This window comes from Nematolebias whitei, chromosome 11 (genome assembly GCF_014905685.2).
Source record: "Nematolebias whitei isolate Nwh7 chromosome 11, NemWhi1, whole genome shotgun sequence".
Taxonomy (NCBI): Eukaryota; Metazoa; Chordata; class Actinopteri; order Cyprinodontiformes; family Rivulidae; genus Nematolebias; species Nematolebias whitei.
The window spans coordinates 27,794,097-27,816,580 of NC_056508.1; the positions used below are offsets into that span (position 1 = coordinate 27,794,097).

The window sequence follows — 22,484 nt, forward strand, 5'->3', positions numbered from 1 at the left end:
AATGAAATACAATCTGTTTTGGTCATGATTTATGTGATCCCACATATTTTAATAGAATATGAGCTACAGGTGAGGTCAAATTGAATTCATACAACAGAATGTGCAGTCATGCTGGCAGGTAGCAGAAACCCTTTAGGTTTCACTTATCTCTCAATTTGATTTGGCTCTAAAGCTTGAATTTAATTTATCATCCAATACAAGCAAATGTATTTAATATGGTGCTTTGTGCTTTTTCCCCATATCAGACTCAATCTGGAGAAGGATCATTAAGAAAATGTACTCATCTTGAATCTGCCTGAGACGTGCTGTAATTCAATTCAAGGTGGTGCACAGGTTGCACTGGTCCAAAGACAAGTTGTCCAAGATCAAGACTGACCTGGACCCCGCATGCAATCATTGCAAACAAACTCCAGCTACACTCTTGCATACATTCTGGACCTGTCCCAAACTGCAGACTTTTTGGCAATCTACAAACTGTACACCCATCACCATTCATCTCACTGTTTGTGGTGATCCTTGTGGATATGTCCTTCAGCAAATGGGAGAAGGATGTGATTGCCTCTGGCTCTCTTCTGGCCAGGAGGCTCATTTTGTGCAATTGGAAGGACCCCAGCATATGTACATTGGATAAGAGAGGTGATGTACCATATCCATTTGGAAAAACTTAGATGCACCCTAAAGGTTTCTGTGGAAAGATTCTGGGACACCTGGAGGTCTTTTATATCATTTGTTGAAAATATATTGATTCCTGTAAAGACATATGTCTAGCTGATCTGGTGTGGGTGGGGAGGGACAGGAGGGTTTTATTTACAGTTTTTTTTTCTTTTGTTCTCTGGTCTGTTGTGTTTGTTTAAAAAAATCCCTAAAAGTTAATAAAAAGACCTTGATAAAAATAATAATAAAATTTAAAAAAAGAATATGGTGCCTTGTATTGATAGTGCAACACTCAGGAGAGTTAGTGGACTTGAGATGCAACTTTCCCAAAGCTTAAAGTACTATATTTTAAAATTGGTAAACCACGTGAACTAAAACATTGTACTGAAAACCATTTTTGCCACAGTCACGTGTTTGTAATTCCTCTACCTATTCATTTCTTTCTGTCCATTTTTGTTTTCACCAGCCCTGATTGTCTCCGTCCTTGTCTGCTCCAGGTTCTCCTCAGAGCTGCACACGTTGTGCTGTATCTCCTGGGAGAAAATCTTTTGCTGCGACTGGATGCTGAGATCCAGCAGGTCAAATGAATCAGAGGAGAAGAGGCTATCCTCACTGACCACGCTGGAAGGGCGGCTGCGGCGGCCCTCTGTGTTCGATGTGGCCTGTAGGAGCTGCTGCAAAGCCTCTGGGAACATTGCAAGGGCTGGACAGGGCGATGGGTTGGGGCTATCGGGAAGATCCAGACTGCGGGAGAACTTGCCGTTACGTTTAAGAATACCTTTGCGTCTCCTCACTGCTTCTGTGCGCATGGTGGGACTATCTTCTGCAGCTGGGAAAGACGTGTGCTGTTTGTAGGAGCCTGAATGACCTAAATCACTATCTTTGACTCCCACATCAGAGCACTTTCCTTTGGAGCTATAACCCGTCTCCCCAACATACAAGTTCTTCAGTATTCCTTTCTTTGGCATTTTAGATGAAGGCTGACTGAATGCAGATGGGTGTGGAAGGCTTTTGGACAAGTTATTTGTGTGTGCGTGAGGAAGTGTTTGTGTCTGGTGAGTTTGAGGAAGTGCGCTACACTGCTGAGAGGAAGAGTTCTCCTTCTTTGGGTTGTGAAAGACAGAATCTAAGCTCCTCTGGTGTTTGAGTATGCCTTTAGGTCTTCTTCTTTCACCGGTGGAAGTCGAAGACACAGCTGTTGAACAAACACCACCACAAGCTCCCAGGGAATTCTGGGGGATTACATTCTCTTTTCGAGACTTTCTGAGGTTTGAAATTCCTCCACGCGTTCTTCCTACTCCTCCACAGTCACTCTTTAGAGGCATGCTGAAGTAAAAAGCGCCAGAACAAGAGAAGTCTAAGGTCTCTGGGTCGACAGTCATGTTGGCAGCAGCTCCGGCCCGATTCTGCCAGTCGATGTAGCGAGCCAGCAGGGGTGAAGGACAGTCTTGGTGAGGCGATGAAGAGCAGTCACACACGCTCTCTTCATAACCCCAATTTACCCACCAGTGGTTGGCCACGTCCTCTATCGTGGCCCTCTCATCTGTACGCACTGTCAACAACCAGTCAATGAGAGCACAGGCGTCTGGAGGGAACACAGTGAACTGTTATATTTATAGCAGCTTAAGTAACTACAATGCAGTTAACACACCAATAAACAACATCCAATACTTGTACAAAGAGCTATGATGGACACTGTAAAGGTTTACCTGAGGGGGGGTTGGGTCTATGATAGTGGCCCTGGCTGATCTGCTCAGTAAGCTTAGCATGATTGGCCCCATCAAACGGCATGCTGCTGTAAACCAGCGCGAAGAGCAGGACCCCCAGAGCCCAGCAGTCCACCTAACACAACAATCAAACACAGAGTTTTATAAAACTTTAATAATGTTACTAACACACATGGAGAGTCAACTTTACCCCTTTACTTTAGTAAAATTCATAATGTAGAGTGAAATGGCAAATATAATTATTGACTTAACAAGAGTGTTGTGCTATTCTTTGGTTTGATTTATAGTTGAATTGTTTGTTTAACCATCATCTTCATCTAGATGGTAAAAAAAATCCTCCATCAGTTTTATTATCAGGTGTTTATGGCAACGCTAGACTGTAATGTTTTTTGTCTGTATATTTGTGTGTGCTACAAAAAAAAAACTTGTGAAGAACTGGACAAATATAAATTAAACTTGGAGAACATAATTATTAGATGGACATCTATGACTGATTAACATTTTGAGCCAACCTAACCCAAGATGGCTGCCATTGCCAATTAACCTTAAAAACACATAAATTGCCATACCTCTATCAAGTTTGTAGATACCGACATAAAACTTGGTTTGTTTGAATCTGAGCCTGATCTCAAACACATATTCAGCGTGCTAACATATTGTGTAAGGTCATTATTTGAAATTTTATAACAAATAGTTTAAAGTTAATGGTATCTGTCTGTTAGCAAAATATCTTATGAACCACTGGATGAATTTGAGTGAAAATCTCTGAACATGATCACTGGACATACATCGACTACTGATTAACTTTTGGAGACAACACAATTCAAGATGACCACCACAGCCAGCAGATGTTTGAACAGAATGCCACAAAAATGGCTATAATTCAGTCAATTTACAGATATTGTGCTAAGATTTGATGTGGTAGTAGCTCAGAGTCATTCACAACATACTGTTTAATCTGACACATTACTGCATGAAAACCAAAATAGCTTCAATGTTTTCCTAATATGAAATAATCGTAGTTTAAAGTTTGAAATGTGTCAAATATGTATTCTTTCAAAGAATGCTACTTTTACATTAAACATGATCATTTACTCAGAAAACATTGCATAAAGGAGCCTAAAATCAACAATTCAACAGTTTATTTTAATTTTATTTTATTTTATTTTTTGAGTCAGACTCACTTCTGGTCCTCGGTACGGCAGCCCCTTCACGATCTCTGGGGAGGCATAAAGAGGACTTCCACAGTAGGTCTGCAGCAAGGAGCCCTTCTGGAAATTATTGGAAAGGCCAAAGTCAGCCAGCTGCAGAGGAAGAGAAATTAACAAACGTTTAGTACGATAGTTTGCATTCCTTCTGTTCATAAACTAGTTGAGTTGAGTTAAACATTTGATAAATTACTGGATATAAAGTTGGAAGTAAATGTGACACAGCAACCCCGACATCAGGAGGAAACACTTCAAATGGGACTCTGAGGCCTGCCGCAGCAAATGTTGATTTCAAAATGTGTGTGTATGTGCATTCAAATGTTTGTGTGACGTGAAGAAGATTGTTTTTAAAACGTAGAAGCCTTTATTAACTCCACAAAAACAAAGATATTGAGATGCTGTATATTCATTCTGCCTGTGTTCAGCACAAAATGCTTAAATATTGTGAAATCCTAAAAAACAAAACAAAACAAAAAAACGCTGCAAGTGTGTGCAGTCAACATGGAATCATGCTGTGAAAGCACGAGGACTCAACACATTTTTTTTTAATAATCCAAAAATAGATACAGTATGTTGAGCTTTTGCCAGTGTAAGTGAGGAAAGAGAGGAGCCAACAACATGGAGCTGAACACGCTTACGCAATGGAACAATCACTCACTCAAGGCTGTGAGGAGCCACACACACACCACTATCTAAAGAGATTATGAACACACACACTAGTCATAACTTCTGGTGTTAAAAACATTCAACATGACAGTTTTATTTCCAGAAGCACACAGTAGAGACCTACTTACAGCTGATGACCCTGTGAACAGCAGCCAGGTCTGAGGTATCATTAATTCAAAGGCAATAACAATAACAATGTGTGGAACGAACACATGTCACTGTATGTTTGTGTACGTGTTGTTTGCGTGGTTTATGTTGCCTCATCTGTGACTTGGCAGCAACTATCCCTTTAATGAAAGCTGCTGTAAGACACAGTCTCACACTGAAACAAGTAAACAGCAGATAAAGCTATCATCCAAAAGAAAACTCTGAAAGACCTCCAGATTTCCTGGATCACTGCTGCTCAAGCACGGAGTAAAATAATAATAATACAAAAATTGAAGTCTGGCTGTTCAAAAGAAAAGTGGTGAGCCAAGACATTTAGTACAGAACTTTATGGAGTGCTTTTCCCCCGCAGCCATACATGGGAGCATTTTCAGGTCCACGTGGCTTTGAGTCAAACAACATTCTGAGAGACTTTTTAACACTTTGACCCCTGAGATATGGTCATTAACAGACTATTTTAATTGGGACAACCATTCCGTAAATTTCAGTAACGTACTGAATTAGAGAACAATGTCTATATAACTGAATTTGTGCACATTTTATTTTTATTCCAAGTTGGATCCACCTATAGCTAATATCACCCCAAGTTATATCTGCAACGTAAATTTTCTTAACTCAGCTTATTAGTAGCTCAGATTCAATAATTTAGTTTTTCGAACTGAATTTTCCTGTTGGGTCAAACTGATAAGCTAGTTGTTTGTAACCCAGCAGTTTTTAGTGTGTAAATCGTGCATATTTTACATTCAAAAATACTAGTGTGCTAAGACGCATGAGGATTCACAAAACATTTTTTGATTTTTCTGTTTTCTTGTGCATGCTACAATGCAACTACTGTGCAGACATAACACAAACATGCTTTAAACAGAGCCTTTGTCTTTCCTGCTTCGCATGTTGTGAAATGCCAGTTCTGTGAATTTGTGGTTATTAAGAATGTTCTGAATGAAGACCTGGTGTCTTTATTATTGTTATTTTTCTGAACAGTGAGCCAGAATAGCTGCAGAATTCACTGCATTCCCTTTTGGCCATGCTCAGCTCCCATATAAGGACAGTACCATCCACATCAGGCAATAACAAAGGGGCGGGGTGGGGGGCTCATGGGGGTTACTTTATAAGACTACTCACTGTGTTTATCCAGGCTGAGTGTGAATGGTATAAAAATATTTCTGTGGGCAGAAAGCACTCCAGTAGTGCGCTTTTATTTTTAGCACTGAACATAGAAGCAGTGGAAAACATCTGCCTCCTAAAATTTATTGATGACGATGATAAGTAGGAGCTCATAATGCGTTTAACTCTCAGCTCAGCAAAGCTTTAAAGGTACTTGTTATAAATTGTGAAATTGTGGCGTGGACAGTAACTCTCTGGAAGTTTTAGCGGGCCTGGGGAACTGACCCTACAATGAACCTGACCTTTAAGATCAGCGGTGAAGTGAAGTGAAGCCAAGCAGTGAATGCCACCATCTTGTCTCTCTGTGACTGTTGGGGATGATGGAATTAATACAGGGTAACGTGTACTTTGCATATCACTGCAAAGATACATTGCTATGTACTGGCCTTGGCAGGATGCATACAGGCATAGCCTTCATCCAAGAGTCTGGGATAGTGAAGACTATGGTATGAGGCCTGGGAGGAAAAATTCTATATGATGTGATCAGCCATAGACCCAGAGCAGCAGTAGCCCTGACAAGAGGTGTGAGATACAGTGCACTGCCCCACCTAACAACAGGTGATGTTGTAGCAGTGCAATTGGATATTCAATCAAATGGCGAGTACAGACTGGTCATTGCAGCCTCCGCTTATCTCCCAGTTGATTCACAGCAGTCATCTCCATCACAGGAGTTTATGGTGATATTCGATTATGCTAAAGCTAGGGGCCTCCCAGTACTCATCGGTTGCGTTGTCACCACCCATCACGAGAACTGGAGGAGCTCTGATATTAACCCTAGAGGCAGAGCTCTGTTAGCATATTTGCTGGCGGAAGACCTGCTTGTCTTTGATCAAGACAGTGCACCTGCCTTCCATACTGGGAGGAGGTCATTGATATAACAATCAGGTCTATGGACTTGGTAAACAAAGTATGTGACTGGGAGGTGTCCTCGGAGGAAACTGTGCCAGACCACTCTGACAAATTCAATTCAAGCTGAGGATGAGAAAACCACACCCAGACATTTACAGAAACCCCAAAATTATGGCTGGAATCTGTTTATCAGCATTCTATCCCACTTGACGGGTGGGAGAATTGCCAGGGTTAAAATTGTGCAAGACATTGAGAGAGAGGTCACATGCATGGCTTGCTGTGCAAACTGCCTATAAGTCTGCCTGTCCAGAGATGTTTTCCAGACATATTGATATGCAATTCTGAAACGTGTGTACACTCAAGGTAAACAAGGCACTCATCAGAATCCACTGAGAACCACGTGGAAGCACGAGTCATGTTATTGACCCACACTGGGCTGACAGTCTGTGTATGTGTAGGTAAGCAAATATAGTGGAATTGGACAAGGATAGAATGTCAGAGCAGATATTTAGGTAGAAATATAAGAATGAACCTGCTGCTAAATGTGAAAAGATAAGAGAAAGAAAGAACAAGAATACTGTCAAGAAGGAATGTCGGGAATCAATCAGGACAGTGGAGAGCCATGAAGACTGTCTGACATTTAAACACACAAAACAAAAGTTTTGCAAAACTTCTGTTCAACCAGTAAGTTTCAGAGTAACATCTTTTTTTTAATACTTTACTCAATAAATCTTAGTGTAAATAATTTGGGACTTCTCAATCTCAAACAGCTCTTTTTTGGACTTTGTCATTGTTAACCTATTTTTAGTTACTTCTGCTGTTTCTGTAGGTAAAAAAAGAGTGTGGTATCTGGCATCCAGTCACAGATTTTGCTTGTAAATTTTTAATTTAAGGACATTATCATTATGAAAAATGAAAAGTGAAAAATGTATTTCTTTCTTTAGGATCTTAAAATAAAAGATCTTCATGACATTGCAATGAGTACTTTTAACAGGAAACATTTGAAAAATCTGGCCTATATATAAATGCATGTTTTGAAAAGAAAACCTACCGGTAATTTGTTTTCATAAAACAGGCAGGATTAGGTTTTATGTTAGTATATCATGAAAATTCATCAGACTCACCTTCACATTCAAATCTTGATCTAAAAGGATGTTCTCGAGCTTGAGGTCTCGGTGTACAACACCATTCTGTAAGAAAATGGGGAAAAAGCAACATTAGGTCCTGAGTTTGCAGAACTTTGATAAACACAGGAAGAAGTGCCCCAGCAGAAGAAAAACCATTTGATGAATCAAAGACTGATTTAATTTATAAGAAAACTCAAAGGAAACAGCCCAATAGATAACTAAAAAGTGATGCAAAGAAATTTAAAGCTTATCTTCTTTTTTCACTGTTTCATCTTCTTCAGCTAAACCACGACATCTTAAAATTTGTATACAGGCTGAGCAAGACAAACAAAACAATATAAGCACATTTTCCTATTTGTATTCTTTTTTACATTTACCGGTACTGCAAATCCAAATGACTAGTTCTTCTCCCGAAACACTGAAAAAATCTCTCCATGTTCCCTGCATTCCTCCGTGGTGCTTTCAATAAATCATTCATGCCAGAACGTTCATGTCTATTTTAAGATAACATTCGGGGGAAGTAGGAGAACAACCCCCCTCCATCTTCCCTTTAACTACAAAAGCTGACTGATAATTTGAGTTTTACTTGAGGAATTAATGAACTAAACCAGTAACACTTTACAATAAGGTACACAAATTTGATTAACTACTAGGTAACAACTTAGGGGACTAGCTACCTTGTAAATGAAGAGGAAATAATGAAGAACTAATGGGTAGTTACCAAGGAAACCAAAGAGAAACGAATCAGGAGCTAATGGGTAGTTGACCAGTACCAGTACTTACTGGGGAACACACAGCCAAGCTTTATTAGGGGACTACTGGTTTGTTACCACAGGAGCAAACCCATAAGGGTCAGGTATAATAATGATTGATTCCTCAGTAAGTACTTGGTATGATGCTTCACTACATCAGTGAACAAAATAATACCCAGGCAATAATTTGGTACTCAGTAAGTGATAGTCAGACATAGTTAAAATGATACCAGTACAAGATTATGAAATTGATAATGTCTTTCATCAACAAGTTTACAAAAGAGAAAATGCAATAAAACCAGTAATCACTAGGAAACAGGTTTTTGACAATTACGAGCTGTGACTGCACTGGTGAAGGGTTTATTAACAACCCACATGGAAAATTTCTCCTCTGTTTCTGTGGTCAAAACCAGAAGTCCCCTAATAAGGCTCGACTGTGTGTTCCCCAGTAAGTACTGGTTAACTACCCTTTAGCTCCTGATTTGTTCCACTTTGGTTTCCTTGATAACTGCCCATTAGTTCTTGATTAGTTCCTCTTCATTTACAAGGTATCACTTGTTAGTTTTTGAGGCCAATGTGATTTATCTGTATAAATAAAGGTTGAGTGATAAAAAAGGTAACTAACCAGTAGTCCCCTAATAAGGCTGTGTTCCCCATTAAGTATTGGTTAACTATCCATTAGCTGCTGGTTCTTTCCTATGGCGTTCCCTAGTAGTTAATCAAAGTTTGTGCACCTTATTGTAAAGTGTTGCCAATAAACCAAACAAAGGACAACATTTTTGTCACATCTCGCTCAGCTGACTATCAAGTGTAACTCTTGTAACTCTTGCAGTTATTGTGAATTACCAGGATTTGTGCATTTCCTCAGTAATTTCGTTTCTTTCTTTCTTTATTTTTGGTGCAGATTATAATCTTTTGTGGACAGCAACAATCAAAACAAGGAAACAGAAGGATTTGTTTCCTTGCCAAAGCATATAGTAATAACAATGAGGGGGGGCAGGTAAGTACAGGTATGTGAGTGTGTGACTGCAAACAAGTCAAAGCCTAATATGATCTTAACCCAGAGAGATCCGAAATCTGAAGTCAAGTCGCTCCACAATATTATGATTAGGATTTAGTGGAATTAGCAGGAAAGTGTTTGCTCAGTTGACCATTCAGCACGTGCCTACATGCACTGCCCCAGTTTGTGCTCAAATCCTGTGGCACGTTTCAATAACAGAAGCAAGTCACCTTGTGGCAGTAGTGGACGGCAGATGCAATCTGTCTGAAGATGCTTCGGGCTTCTGGCTCTGGCAGTCGTTTCCTCTCCTGGATGTAATCGTACAGCTCTCCTCTGCTGGCGTACTCCATCACTATCACAATCTTATCCCGGCTCTCAAACACTGTCCACACAGAACACAAGGAACAATTTGGTCCAGTTTTATTCTGATGCGTTTAAATTGTCACAGACTCAGTGGACGACTCACGTTTAAACTATTGAAAACAACAACAACAAAAAGTTAATGTATGACGAACAAATTACATTTTTAAAGTTGTAACATTAATGACTATTAACTGATTGCGTTGTTTACTTGCTGCTGTCATCAGCTGTTTTGAAGAGTTAAAAATGGGGGCAATATTTCCCAGTTGCCCACAGCTGAAGGGGAAAGGCCAGAGTATTTTTGTCTGTGTCTAGGATGTTTGTCTGGAGCATTAACAACATTTCTCATGGGCCTAAGGACAGATTTTAAGAAAATTCTCAGAAAGTAACCATTTGGTGTCCATCTACTGATTAACTTTTGGAGTCAACTCACTTCAAGATGGTCGTCACAGCCAGCTGGTCTTAACAAACACAGAAACAGCTATCAATCAGCCAGTTTTACTGATACTGAACTAAATGGTATTATCCTCAACACATACTCTGAGCACTGCACTATTTTTGCCTTGATGAAATGTATTTGATGTAATTTGGATAATTTATGGAAGAGTGGTGGCATACAGGTTAGAGAAGTTGAGCCAGACCAGCACAAAAAAATTCTGTGGCGTAGGTGCGCACCCATATCTGCCTCCACTTTCATTTACCCCACTTTGGGCCCTTGAGCAAGGCCTTAACCCCCACCAGTTTCTCCCCGGGGACCTTAGAAGGCATCCCTCTGATCCACATGTGTGCTTATATGTGCGATGGGAAAAATGCAGATAATTCATTTCCTTATTGAGGATTAATATAGTATTAAAAACAAACTCAAACAGGTCTGTGGCACTAATCAGGAGGCTATAGAGGGCTTTAAACAAACAGAGAATACTTAGCAGGATTAAGTTGTTGTTTTTGTTCTTAAAATGGGATTTGAATATTGCCATATCACCCCCCTCATCCCCATTTATTGCTGTAAAACTATTTCAAATGTATCTGTATGTGTTGAGAGTAAAATTACTTAAATAGGAACACATTCATCCGTTCATTAAATGTAGCATTTTATAAATGATCGTTTACACTTTTTTGCAACATTGTGCATAATTGTATATTTGCAGTCTTACCTTCGTGGAAGCGTGTGATGTTGGGGTGTCTGAGTGCAGAGGTGATTTCGATCTCCCTCTGGATGTGAATTCTGTCCAGGTCGTCGGTAATGCGCTCCTTGCGAATTGACTTGATCGCCACCTTAGAATGGAAACATGCAACCAAATGAAAAGCCTTTCTACAAAAGACTTTTGCTCAACTCACACATTGATCGATCTGTTAATTAAGTGAGGATGGTTAACCATTTTAAAAGAACTATAAGTAATAAAAACGCCCAATTTTTGTACAGATTGTTTTTTTGTTTTTTTTTCAAGTTTAGGTCATCAAAAGGAGAGCTGTTATTAGATGTTACTTGGTAAATAGCTTTTGCCTATTTACATGCAAATAGCTAAAAATTGATTTTTTTTATCCACTTTTTTTTTAATTGTCCTCAGTTAACTTTGATGGTCTCTCAAACTGACCTCATACAGCTTATATAATTTTCTTTTATCACATGCAAAATCTTCAGTTGAACAAAGACATATCAACACACACGTTCTGTAAATGCACAAATAAAATATGTGTATTAAAGGTGATTACCGGTATGTGGGATGTCCAATGAATTTAGCACTGAAGCAGAAGATTGACAGCTGCACTGTAAACACTCTGATTCTTTAATCCCAGGATCTAACTGTACCCCAATGTAACCCCTGACCCCAACATACAAACATGCACAAGCACCAAAACACACATCTCAAAGTGATCCCCTAAGTCTCCCTGTCACAGAAATAGCACCATATTAATACAAGAAGGAGACAGACAAACAGGCACCTTTGATTTAAAATACTCTGGACTAAAATACATGATGAGCAGCAGGGGACTAAAACATGTGGAACAACAAGTCAGTTCAGGACATGTACTCTATATGAGTGAAGCTGACATTTAAACATGGATGATCTGCTCAGCACCCACAGGGCTGAACTGGCCTCTTGACAAGGTCACAAACTGCAGCATTCTCAGCGGACGGGAAAAACATCCACGAGACACTGAAAGACACGATTCACACGCTCCATCAACAACAGTGGTTATGCAACACAAACACTCGCCAAATTCCTGGGACTGGCCTGACCTACAATTGATGAAGATCCAGTGTAATGAAGGAAAGTTGTTGCTTTTTTAGGTTTGTGTCTTTATTTATAACCAGTCTTGAGGTAATTGAAGATATTTTCCCACAAACTCAGGCACTCCAGGCCAATGTGGCTTCTCCTTTAGGCCAGAGATGAAAGGCTGAGTATGAGTTTGCAACAAATGCTGTATACTTATTACTTGGTAGTTATCATCTGAATGATGCTTGTCCAGATTTGGTAGGCCAAAGACACTCTGCCTTAAATAGCTGAGCAGTGTGACTAAGTACAAGGAGGGATAGGATGCTAAAAAGGAACTCAACAATAGCTATTCACTGCCAAGACCACCAAAATTTAAGTAGGTTTTTTTTTGTTCATATTCCAGTAAGTTTCATCAAAATTAGCCAGGTAAAGTATTTATGTATTTTTTTAATTAATGCAAAAATCCAGAAAAAAAAAAAAAAAACAGACTAAAGGACAGGGTTAGAGGCAACCAATGAGGTATGCAAACTTTAGCAATCAGATACCGTAGATGGTTGATAGTCAGTTAATGAAATCAGTTTGTTTGTTTTTACCATAAATGTAACAGTTTCATAGTCATACAATCTTCAAGATTACCAAAGTGAAAAAAGTGATTATCCTTTTAAGTTAGGAACAATACATATAAAGCAACATGTATACAACTGGCACATTATCTATATGTGTTAGATTTAGCCATACAGGCTAATTTCCAACTGCAGTCCACAGCAGGTTGATGGTACAAAGTGGGGCCTGTGATTTAATGATTTAGCCCTGGGGTCCGATGCAGGTCTGGACCCATTCTTACATGTTCTATGGTTGATTGAAAGCTTGTTATGAGTACAGTTCAACATAAAGTTATCCACATTTTTCTCTAAAAGTAACATTTGTTGGTCATTCAACAAATTAAATGTAATTCTCTGCAAATCCTCCGCTCCTGTTTCCTGGAATATCTTACAAAAAGATTTGAAGCTCTCGACCTTGACCTCTCTAAGTGGCTTTAAGAATCTGTTGGACTCCTGGCAGGGACCAATGCAGACATGTTCCTGTTTTTAGTTTTCTACATTCGCCTTAGAATCTAGCTGTTTTTTGTTACTTTTCTCTTTTTTAGCCTTCCTATTTGTAAAAAAAAATAAAAAATTGTATGACTTTTTATAACTGTTTATTGTTGTCACTGTTGTCCATTGTTGTCATCATTCTTTGTTGAACTCAGGTCTCTCTTGTAAATGAGTCCTCGAGGCTCAATGGGATTTACTTCCGCTTTCTCCCCTACTATTTTGTTAAAGTTGGCATAACAGTTTGGCTGATTTCTTTTAGAGTATGTAGTGTTAGGTCAAAAAAGCTTCTCTGACACACATAGAGCACCCCAGCACAGGAAGCACACTAAAAACAGGACGTAAAGTCATATGCAACATAATACAAACCATTGATTTGACTTCCTTTTAATCAGGTCAAATGCATTCATCCATTATCTTTACCTTGTGGGAGGAAACCAGAGTACCCAGAGAAAACCCACGCATGCACAGGAAGAGCATGCAAACTCTACCCAGAAAGGTCCCTGGACCAGGATTTGAACCGGGGCAACCTGCTAGCTGAGAGGCAGCAGCTCTACCAACTGCGCCACCGTGTGCCCATTGTGCATTTCTTTATAGCAAAGATCAGCCTAGTCATTGAACAATCAAATGATAATGTAAGCCAAAGTATGAGGGGTCAGGGAAAAATGTCCTCTGTTTACAACCAACAATTTGACCCTTTCATTATGAATGAAAAAAATTATAAAATGACATGGCTCACTTTTAAGAGCATTAGAAAGTGTCACTAGGGTGGCAGAAGTCTGAGAATATGTTTCCTTTCAGGATCTCACTCTATCTCCTTCTATCTTAACTAGGAATGCTGTTTCTATTGAGCTTGTTGATTCTTACAAATACTTGGGTATTTTGGTCAATTTGCATCTCTCATGTTGAAAACTTGGTAAAGAAACTGAAAGTTAAACTGGGTTTCTGTTTTAGAAATAGATCTTGTCTAACTCTGAACACTAGGAAACACCTTGTAGCTGCTACTTTTCTTCCATTCATTGACCATGGTGACATGATTTACAGGAATTCTCCTGTAAGCACCCCGCAGATGTTGGACGCTGTCTATCATGGTGCATTAAGATTCACAACGGTCTGTAACTGCCATACCCACCACTGCACCCTGTATTCACTGGTGAACTGGTCATCATAAACTTCATGTAGACTCTCTCACTGGTACATTTTCATCTTTAAATTACACCTTACTCTGCTGCCTTCATACATCTCCTCCTACACGTCACGTTGTCAGTGCAGCTACAGCGTGCACGCCCAAGCCATTATCTTCAGTGACCCATCAGTGCGGACCAAACTTGGTAAAAGGGCCTTCTCTTACTCGGCTCCTGTAACCTGGAACATCTTGCAAAAAGATCTGAAGCTCTCGACCTTGACCTCTCTAAGGGATATTAATCTACTGTTAAGTTCACTGCAAAAATCAATGCAGACATGTCCCTGTTTTTAGCATCTTACACCGTTTTATAATGTAGCATGTTTTTTATTTTGTTTTACATCACTTATTTTATATACTTTTCGTTTAGTATGCTTTCATATGAATGTTTAATGTTGTCTGTACCTCATCTGTGCTCTTTGTTTAAAACAGGTCTCTCTTGTAAATGAGTCCTCATGACTCATTGAGACTAACCTGTATAAATAAAGGTTGAATGAATGAAAGAATTGTGTACAAATATCAGAAGTTTACATGGTTACACACAATGTTGTGAAATAATGACTCAAAAACTGTTGCTTGATAAATGTAGGAGACATTAGCAGCTGCTGTTCTCACGCAGATGTTGTTCTTTTACTCAACAACAAGTGAGTTAGAGGAGCCCACAGGCCATGTTGTGAAAGTACAGCCAACATGTACAATATGTACAAAGAGGTACAGCCAAAGTACAACACCAAGGCTTCCCTGCTTTTCTCCCTCCCCTTCATTTTTACTGAATGAGCTTCAGGGCCTTGATTGTGAGGAAACACCACGATTCCCTGTGGCCACAAAACTTTACACGTGTGAGCCATCACACATACGTGTCTCAGATGCCATAATGGGGGTGATAATATCCTGCCCTTTCATTTTTAGAAACACGTTTACCTACAAATTCACAAATATGCATCCCAGGCGTAATTATGGCATCTGGAGAAGATTTAGAAGTAAGATTACTCTGGGTCCATGCCAAACAGATCCTGAAGTTGTTCCTTTCATAGCCAGGAACTTCAGAGCTGTGCCATGTCTTGCTGATGGAGAACTGGACCATGCGGCACTGAAGCAGTAACCTGATTTTGTTTTGGAAATCAGTCTTGGCAATAATTCAGGTCAACTGTGGAGTTTTGGATACATCCTTATGATCGCAACAGACAGTCCTTCAGATTTAGGGAAGCAAAATATTCACTGCTGTTTCTTGTTCCACTATGCATTTCCTGAAACAAGGTATTAGATATTTTCTTAGGTTCATCAAGAACAGCCAGCTCACTCAATCTAACTGAGAAACCAAGAACAACTGTTTTGATGGAAATAACAGCCAACATCTGGAAATACACATGTTGTGAGGCACTTCTCATGCAATAAAAAACAACTATTAGAGTAACTGCCAGGTTTAGTTATTTTAGAGCAGATTCAGCTCTTTTTTTTTGATTGGTTACAATGCACACCTTCAGAAATGGCTGCTTTAAAATAAAAGGAGGCTAATTGGATTCAGGTAGAAAAAAAAAGCTAGTTTAACATCGAGCTGTCATAATCTGTTTGTTTTTCTTTGTTATTTATTTAGTTCCTTGGCCTTATTTTCTCTTGGTGGTTTGCGTTTTATTTTTTCTGTCTCAGTATTTTTGTGTTTTGGTTCAGCTCCTGGGTTTTCTCGTCAGATCTCATTTTCACCTTCCGTCAGCTTCCTCAGTTGTTCTTCAGTCAGCATGCCACCCACCTGTCCCCCACAGGTGCTGCCACTTCCCACTCACACAAACTGTCTCATCACCACCCAAGCTGCGGTTCTTTGTCCTGGCTACAAGCCTGATGTCTCTGTGATCTCTCCTCATCTCCTTGTGTCGGCTTGCGTCTGGGTTCAACCAGCATCATAAGAGCAGCATAAAAAAACAGCAGAATGTACTTCACATTAAGCATTTGCTGCATGACCCAGTTTTGGAGACAAGTCCTTCCATTTCATCCTTTTGTTCAACCCTTGTGGACACAGAACAACAACTAACAGCTGATGTGGGATTTCTGGTGCAGTTTGGCCTATTTTGCTCTTTCGAAGCACCTCCTTTTCCCATTTGCTCTTGAAACAATGTCCACCACCTCTTCACCAAACTCAGACAACGGGCCGGAGCCTTGTTTCCAAAAATAATGTCCGTTTTGTTTTAAAGAATCCTTGGTATGCACAGGCTAATGGCTCGAGGAATTCAGTCACCCCCGGCCCCATGGGCATACCAAACCCCTTCACCCTGCACAAACACATCACAAAGCTGCTCTCAAAGTTTAGTGTTTCCTTCTTTGAATCTTTTAAATTCCTTCTTCACAAATGTAGATCTTATTCAAAATGAAGCAACAAGCAGAGGATGAAAAAGACTTTAGAAGCATTTACCGCTGCAGTCTGATTTTAAGGATGTTAATCTACAAAAAGAACACAAGTTGGATTCAAAGCTGATGACCTTTTCGTCTCTTTTGCTCAGATCCCACATCAGGTTGGCTTTGAACATATCTAAAACGAAATAGTTTGAGGTTAAAAATATAGGAGTGCAAATATCTCCAGGCTACTGACTCAGTCAGATGATCAGATGTTGAAGGATTGCATCCCTGAGTGAGTCAGGCTAGAGGCATCTCAGTTAGACAGAACAAGAAGCGACAACTGAAATCAGCATCCTACCCACACACGCGCGCGCACGTCATTTAATTGAATTATTAATAACCAACACTCACACAAGGAGACAGCTGACTCTAAAAGCATATAGAGATCAGGGTTGTTTTTTTTTTACATCTCAATCTAAATGTCAAACTACCCCGCCCTACAATATCTGTATTTATCTAATATTTCATAATTAAGTTGAACTTCGTGCGCATGACTCACTGTTCTCATGCTGGCTTTCTCCACCGCCTTTTTAACTTTCCCATAGGTGCCTCTGCCCAAGGTCTCCATCACCTCATAGCGGTGCTTCAGGTTGTGCTTGTGCTGGTGCTTCTTCACTTCCGCAGGCGCCTCTGTGTCCGCGCCTGGCTGCCGCCTGTCTGCGCTGCAGGGGGGGCATCTGTCCGCCTCACCCTGCTGGCTGCTGGACGCCGCGTCCTGCAGACATCCGAGCTCGGAGCGGCACTTGGTGCTCATTGCGCCTCCACCGTGCGCCTCGCGTCTGCCCATCCTCCGCACACTGCGCGCCACCTCCTTGTCAGGAGCAGCCGGATCCCCGAGTGACTTCGAGCTGCGTGGAAAAGAAGCGGCGCTCCAAGCTGCCCATAAAGAGAGGACGTCAAAGCGAGGCCGAGCTGGGAGTGAACAGGACGAGACCCACTTGATTCATGCCCCCGGCAGCAGAACCGAATCCTCTCACAGTTCTGAGAGCAGCAACAGGAGGGATGAGAACTACACGGTCCGGAGCAGGGTGAGGGGAGGGAGGTGGAGCAAACACAGCAGCATCCAGGCGCGTCACCGTCACCCGGGATCATTTGGGGTTTCCGACGGAACATATTCTGAGTAACAGAGGAGAAGGAAGCATGCACGGAATGTCCTGTGTAGTCCACCACATCAGTCAGACATATTTATAGATGCTTTACCAGGCAGAAAACACCAGTTTATAAGGGAGACTTTAAACACTAAAATAGCCCAAAAGACTGTCATAATTAGATTAAGGTGATTTATGTACATCAAAAGAAAAAAGGAACTTAAAGAAAAAATATTACAAAAAGGTCCGTGTACCGAATGATACACCAGACCCAAAAACTTCATGTACAAACATGTATGCAGCCATGCCCACACAGAAAACAAAATGCACAAAGGAAAGGGTTTTTTAACGTGTTTAAATAAAGGTTGAATGAGGGAATGAATTTATGGTTTATGGTTTTATTTTTTATTTATCACTCATTTAATGATAATCAATTAATATTATCCATAAGGAGTTTAAAGTTTGGACAGTTAGCTCATAAATCTGAGGTGCGTCAGTCACAACCCTGTGATGGTCAGTGTTTATTTTTCCGTTTAGAGTTTTATTTTAATTTCTTACGGTGTTTCGTTTCTACATTTACGTTGTGTTTAGTTTGTTCTTTGCCGTTTCTGCCATGGTAAATTTCCACATTTAGTTCCTGCCACGCCCATCTACACCTGCTCCCTGTTTTTTCTGTCACAGCTGCAGCCACTTCTCCCATCAGTCCCAGACCTTATATCCTTTCTGCCCTCGTTCGCTCCTCATCGGAGCATTTTGTGTTCACACACCACGTCTGGGTCTCTCCTTGTATCTCCATTTTGTTTTGTTTTTTATTTTTCCCTGTAAGTTTTTGCTGCCCTGACAGTTATTGTTAAAATTAACTTTAATTTCATTTTACTTGCTCCTCAAGTCCATCTGCGTTTCCTGGGACTGACTCACACAATTGTGACAATGAAACTGACGGATATAAATTGAGCATTTTAAAATTACATTTAGAAACAATATTTTATTGTTTTGCTGTAACAGAATTCACCACATAGTCACCACTCAGTTTATGCTAAAAAAAACAACAACAACCAAACGAGTACTAAAACCATGAAGCAGTCTGATGTGGCAGTACTGTTCAGGTGAATTACCGTATTTTTGGACTACAAGTCACTTTATTTTTCATAGTTTGGCCAGTCCTGCGACTTATGGTCCAAAGCGACTTATAAACATTTTTTTTCCATATTCATAACCCAATTTTTGACAGACACTTTAAATGTTCATTCATGCTGACATGAACCATTGTAAACATAATCGCAGCCGCTAGAGGTGCGGGAGAACCCTCTAGACTTTTGACACCTACCCCACATTATTTTGGTTGTTTTGTAATCTTGAAATATTTCTCATATATAATTTATTCTATTTGAGAAATATTTCAAGATTACAAAACAACCAAAATAATGTGGTGACATATTTTTAGGTGTACCACACATATATGTTGTTCCTGTATGCTAAGCCCTCGTGTCTCTGCCAAACATTCACTAATATATGTTATTTTCCTCTTCATGATGTTTTTTTATTTTGACTGATGTGACTTATAGTCTGGAAAATATGGTATAAAGATTTTATGGAACCAGATTAGTGCAACATTAGCTTTTCTTCTTGTTAGAGGGTTTTCCTTTTTACTTTATTTATTTGTTTGTCTTATGTTTGATTACTTACTTTAACTATAGCTATAGCTCAAAATCGAAGCCTGTGGTTGACAAGAAACAATAATTGCAGCTTCAGTGAAACGTGTTGCACAGGCTGTTGGTGAAAACAGGACAGACACACGACACAGCACAGAGAACATTCACATTGTTCTCCTTCTCAATAACCCCCCCCCCCCCCCCCGAGATATTCAGTTTAGTAAATTTGTGGTTACAGTATTCTTGTTTAAGCAATCCATTTATTTTTATTCCCATGTAAGATTTCCAGTTGTTTAATAGCAGTTTTATCTTGAAAGCTTTCTTTTCTTCCTGTTGTTTTGTGTTTAGTTGAGCTTCAAGTCAGTTTCATATCATAGATTCACATTTTAAATCCAACTCACCTGCATTTTATTATTTATTTTATTTATTCACTTATATCAAACTGCACGAGCATCATTATTTGGTTTTCTCATGTAAAGCTTGAGGAGCACAAGTTTATTTCACATAATACTGTATTTAAAAATTTTAAGAGAAGCTTTAGGTAGAACAATATCATGGCTCATGTCCTCTAACACAGATTCTGACCCCTTTGGCTAGTTTAAATAAAGTACTATTCCAAATGTGTATTCCATACAAAGTAATGGCGTTTTAACTGTTTGGTGCTGCTTCTTCCACTAATGCTGCTGTGGCAGCTCATTTTTGCCTGATTGCCTTCATTTCGTGGCTGCTGACCTGCAGGGGTGCTGGCTGTCCACGTAGAGCTGCTCACCACCCTGCTGGCTGCAGCAAACCACATCCTGCAGCAGCGGCTCATCTGGCCTCCTCTGTGTGCCTCTTGCATTTATCACAAAGTTCCTGTAGCGCAACCTTTTCGAGCTATATCAGAAAGAGTCACAAAACATTGTTTAAATAAAGTTTTTTATTGTATATACCAAAACATTTATTGTTAATCACTGAGATTGTAGCAATCAGCCTGATTAAAAGTAACAACTAAAAGCAATGACAAATGAAGAGTAAAGCACACATGTTTACAGTACATGTCCGTTGAATTAACGCTAAGGTGTCAATGTGGGTAGGAAGATGCAAGAGAGACTAATCGGTCCAGGACACATGGAGCTGTGAGTCGGGCTTCCACGTCGCCGTCCCAGCAGTCTGTCAGGAGCTCCTTCAGCGCAAAGCCCTGAGAAAGTTTTAACACTTATTAAAGTTTACTGCCGCCCAACTTACACAACAGTGTGTGCACAAAAGCAAAGCCCCTAATAAATACCTGTGGTAGCACCCCCCAGTAATCAGGTATGGAGGGCCTCTTGTCCATCTCAGACACGTACAGAAGGAGTCTTTCCAGAGTTACACTGGCTTCCAGCTCCAGCTCATACGGCAGCAGACGCTGAGGAACAACTCCGCCTGCAGATGGAAGCATTTGCACAAATTCTCAACTTTATTTTGGTCTTCAGATGTGGTTTGCAGCATTTGAGATGAGGCTTAGAGAATTTAAATCACAACTCAGCACATCAGAAAACAATCAGATACAAACTCCAAATATGCATACACCATAATCCCCTTTATTAAAGGCTATATATATAGCTGTTTAATTTTTTTTAAATAATAAAATACACACTCTATCTCTTTTTTTCAGCAACTGATGCCATGAAAGTTGGGTGATCATGTAAATGCCTTAGTCTTTGTGCATATGTGTCTGTCTTTTTGCAAAATATCTAAAAAAAATCACTGGTTTTATTGTAATGAAACTTGGATTGGCCTAATTCATGATGGCCACCACAGGTAACTCAATGTGGCAAACAAAACGAAAAAGTCTATAACGCTGTCAAATTGACAAATAATGAGCTAAAATTTAGCATGTTAGTAGCTGAGATTGACTCTGATTATATATTCTGATCGCTTTACAGATCCCTTGAGATATCTGTTCAAATCTTTCCCATCCAAGGCAGCAAGCAACGTGCATTTCATAAAGAAATACTACTTTTTAGTTACATTAATTATAAGCTCTACATAGTTCCAGTTGCTGTTCTTGTAAGTCTTCCAAAAACAACAACAAAAAAAAGTCAAATTATCAATAATTTTCAGCTTACCACAGAAATAAATCTAAAATGGATGTATTTGGTTTAAAATAATGCAACAAACCACTGACATAGCTTTTCGTGGCATTTCCTTTGACCATAATAAATACAGAAATGGTGACTAACCCTCAAATAAATCAGAGCAACGCATCCATATCTCCCACAGAATTAGTCCCAAAGCGTAGACGTCACCCTGCATGAGGAACGAGCTGCTGCTCAGGTTTACAGAGCCTTCCAGGACCTCGGGGGACATGTAGTGGAGCGTGCCGAACTGAGCTTGACCCTGCAGAAATGTGACATTTCGTCTCAAGACGTTGCTGGCATGCTTTGCGCTTTTACTTCCACATTGTCTCACCTTCATGTTTGTCATGTGCTGCTGCCAGAAGTGATAGCCCGAACAAAAACGCAGAATGGTGGAGGATCCAAAATCACAAAGAGCACAGCTACCATCTGCTTTCACCAGAATATTAAAGCTGCTGAGGTCTCCGTGGGCCACGGGAGGCTTGTGCACACCTGCAAAAGAAAAACACACTCTGGCACAACATTGCTCATTTGCACTGGCATTTCTGAGTGTTTGGAATTATAAACCATTCATATATTATAGTAAAATAAAAAGTGGCATGGGATCTGTATATGCATGCTCTCAACAGTTGTGTTAAATCTTGTGTGATGATGAGCTCATACACAGCCTGCTTTCTGTGTGAAATTGCTACAAGAAACAGATTTCTGTGGCAGGGAATTCAGGTCAGTACCGTGGCTGAGGAGGTCAGAGTGGAGATAGGAAAGTCCCTCTGATAAGGACTGGCACAGCTTCATTGATGACATCCAGCTGCTGGTGTGTTTACACAGGAAGGAATGGAGGGAACCCTGAAATCAAACAGACACTGATTTTAATATTTGGCTGCTGAATATGTAGATAAGAAACCACAATCACAGTAAAATCAGCATCACAAATATTTATGTATTGCCTCAGTTTACTGTTTGTGTTTGAATATGAATGTCCTAAAAGTAAAAATGCTTCACTAACTTCAAAGTTAGTTTTCTCAGTCATCCAGGTATATAACAACAAAAAAAGGTTGAATCATGTCATCTGGACTTCGTTTTTTGTTAAAA

At 39.9% G+C, this 22,484-nt stretch overlaps 2 protein-coding genes across 2 annotated transcripts; both read right to left on the bottom strand.

Annotated features, from left to right (window-relative positions):
* Nucleotides 1-781: 781 nt before the first annotated feature.
* On the bottom strand, nucleotides 782-17,530 carry LOC119416905 (NUAK family SNF1-like kinase 1). The gene is made up of 7 exons (XM_037684098.1): nucleotides 17,053-17,530; nucleotides 10,827-10,947; nucleotides 9,543-9,694; nucleotides 7,558-7,623; nucleotides 3,566-3,685; nucleotides 2,364-2,496; nucleotides 782-2,239 (listed from the first exon to the last, which is right to left on the bottom strand). The coding sequence occupies exons 1-7, from the start codon at nucleotides 17,338-17,340 to the stop codon at nucleotides 1,080-1,082; spliced, it is 2,040 nt and encodes a 679-aa protein (XP_037540026.1). The 5' UTR covers nucleotides 17,341-17,530; the 3' UTR covers nucleotides 782-1,079.
* A 2,826-nt stretch (nucleotides 17,531-20,356) lies between these two features.
* LOC119417256 (anti-Muellerian hormone type-2 receptor-like) lies at nucleotides 20,357-22,422 on the bottom strand. The gene is made up of 6 exons (XM_037684467.1): nucleotides 22,399-22,422; nucleotides 22,124-22,238; nucleotides 21,727-21,884; nucleotides 21,498-21,654; nucleotides 20,561-20,697; nucleotides 20,357-20,473 (listed from the first exon to the last, which is right to left on the bottom strand). Exons 1-6 carry the CDS (start codon nucleotides 22,420-22,422, stop codon nucleotides 20,357-20,359), a joined length of 708 nt encoding a protein of 235 aa, XP_037540395.1.
* Between the last annotated feature and the right edge of the window lie 62 nt (nucleotides 22,423-22,484).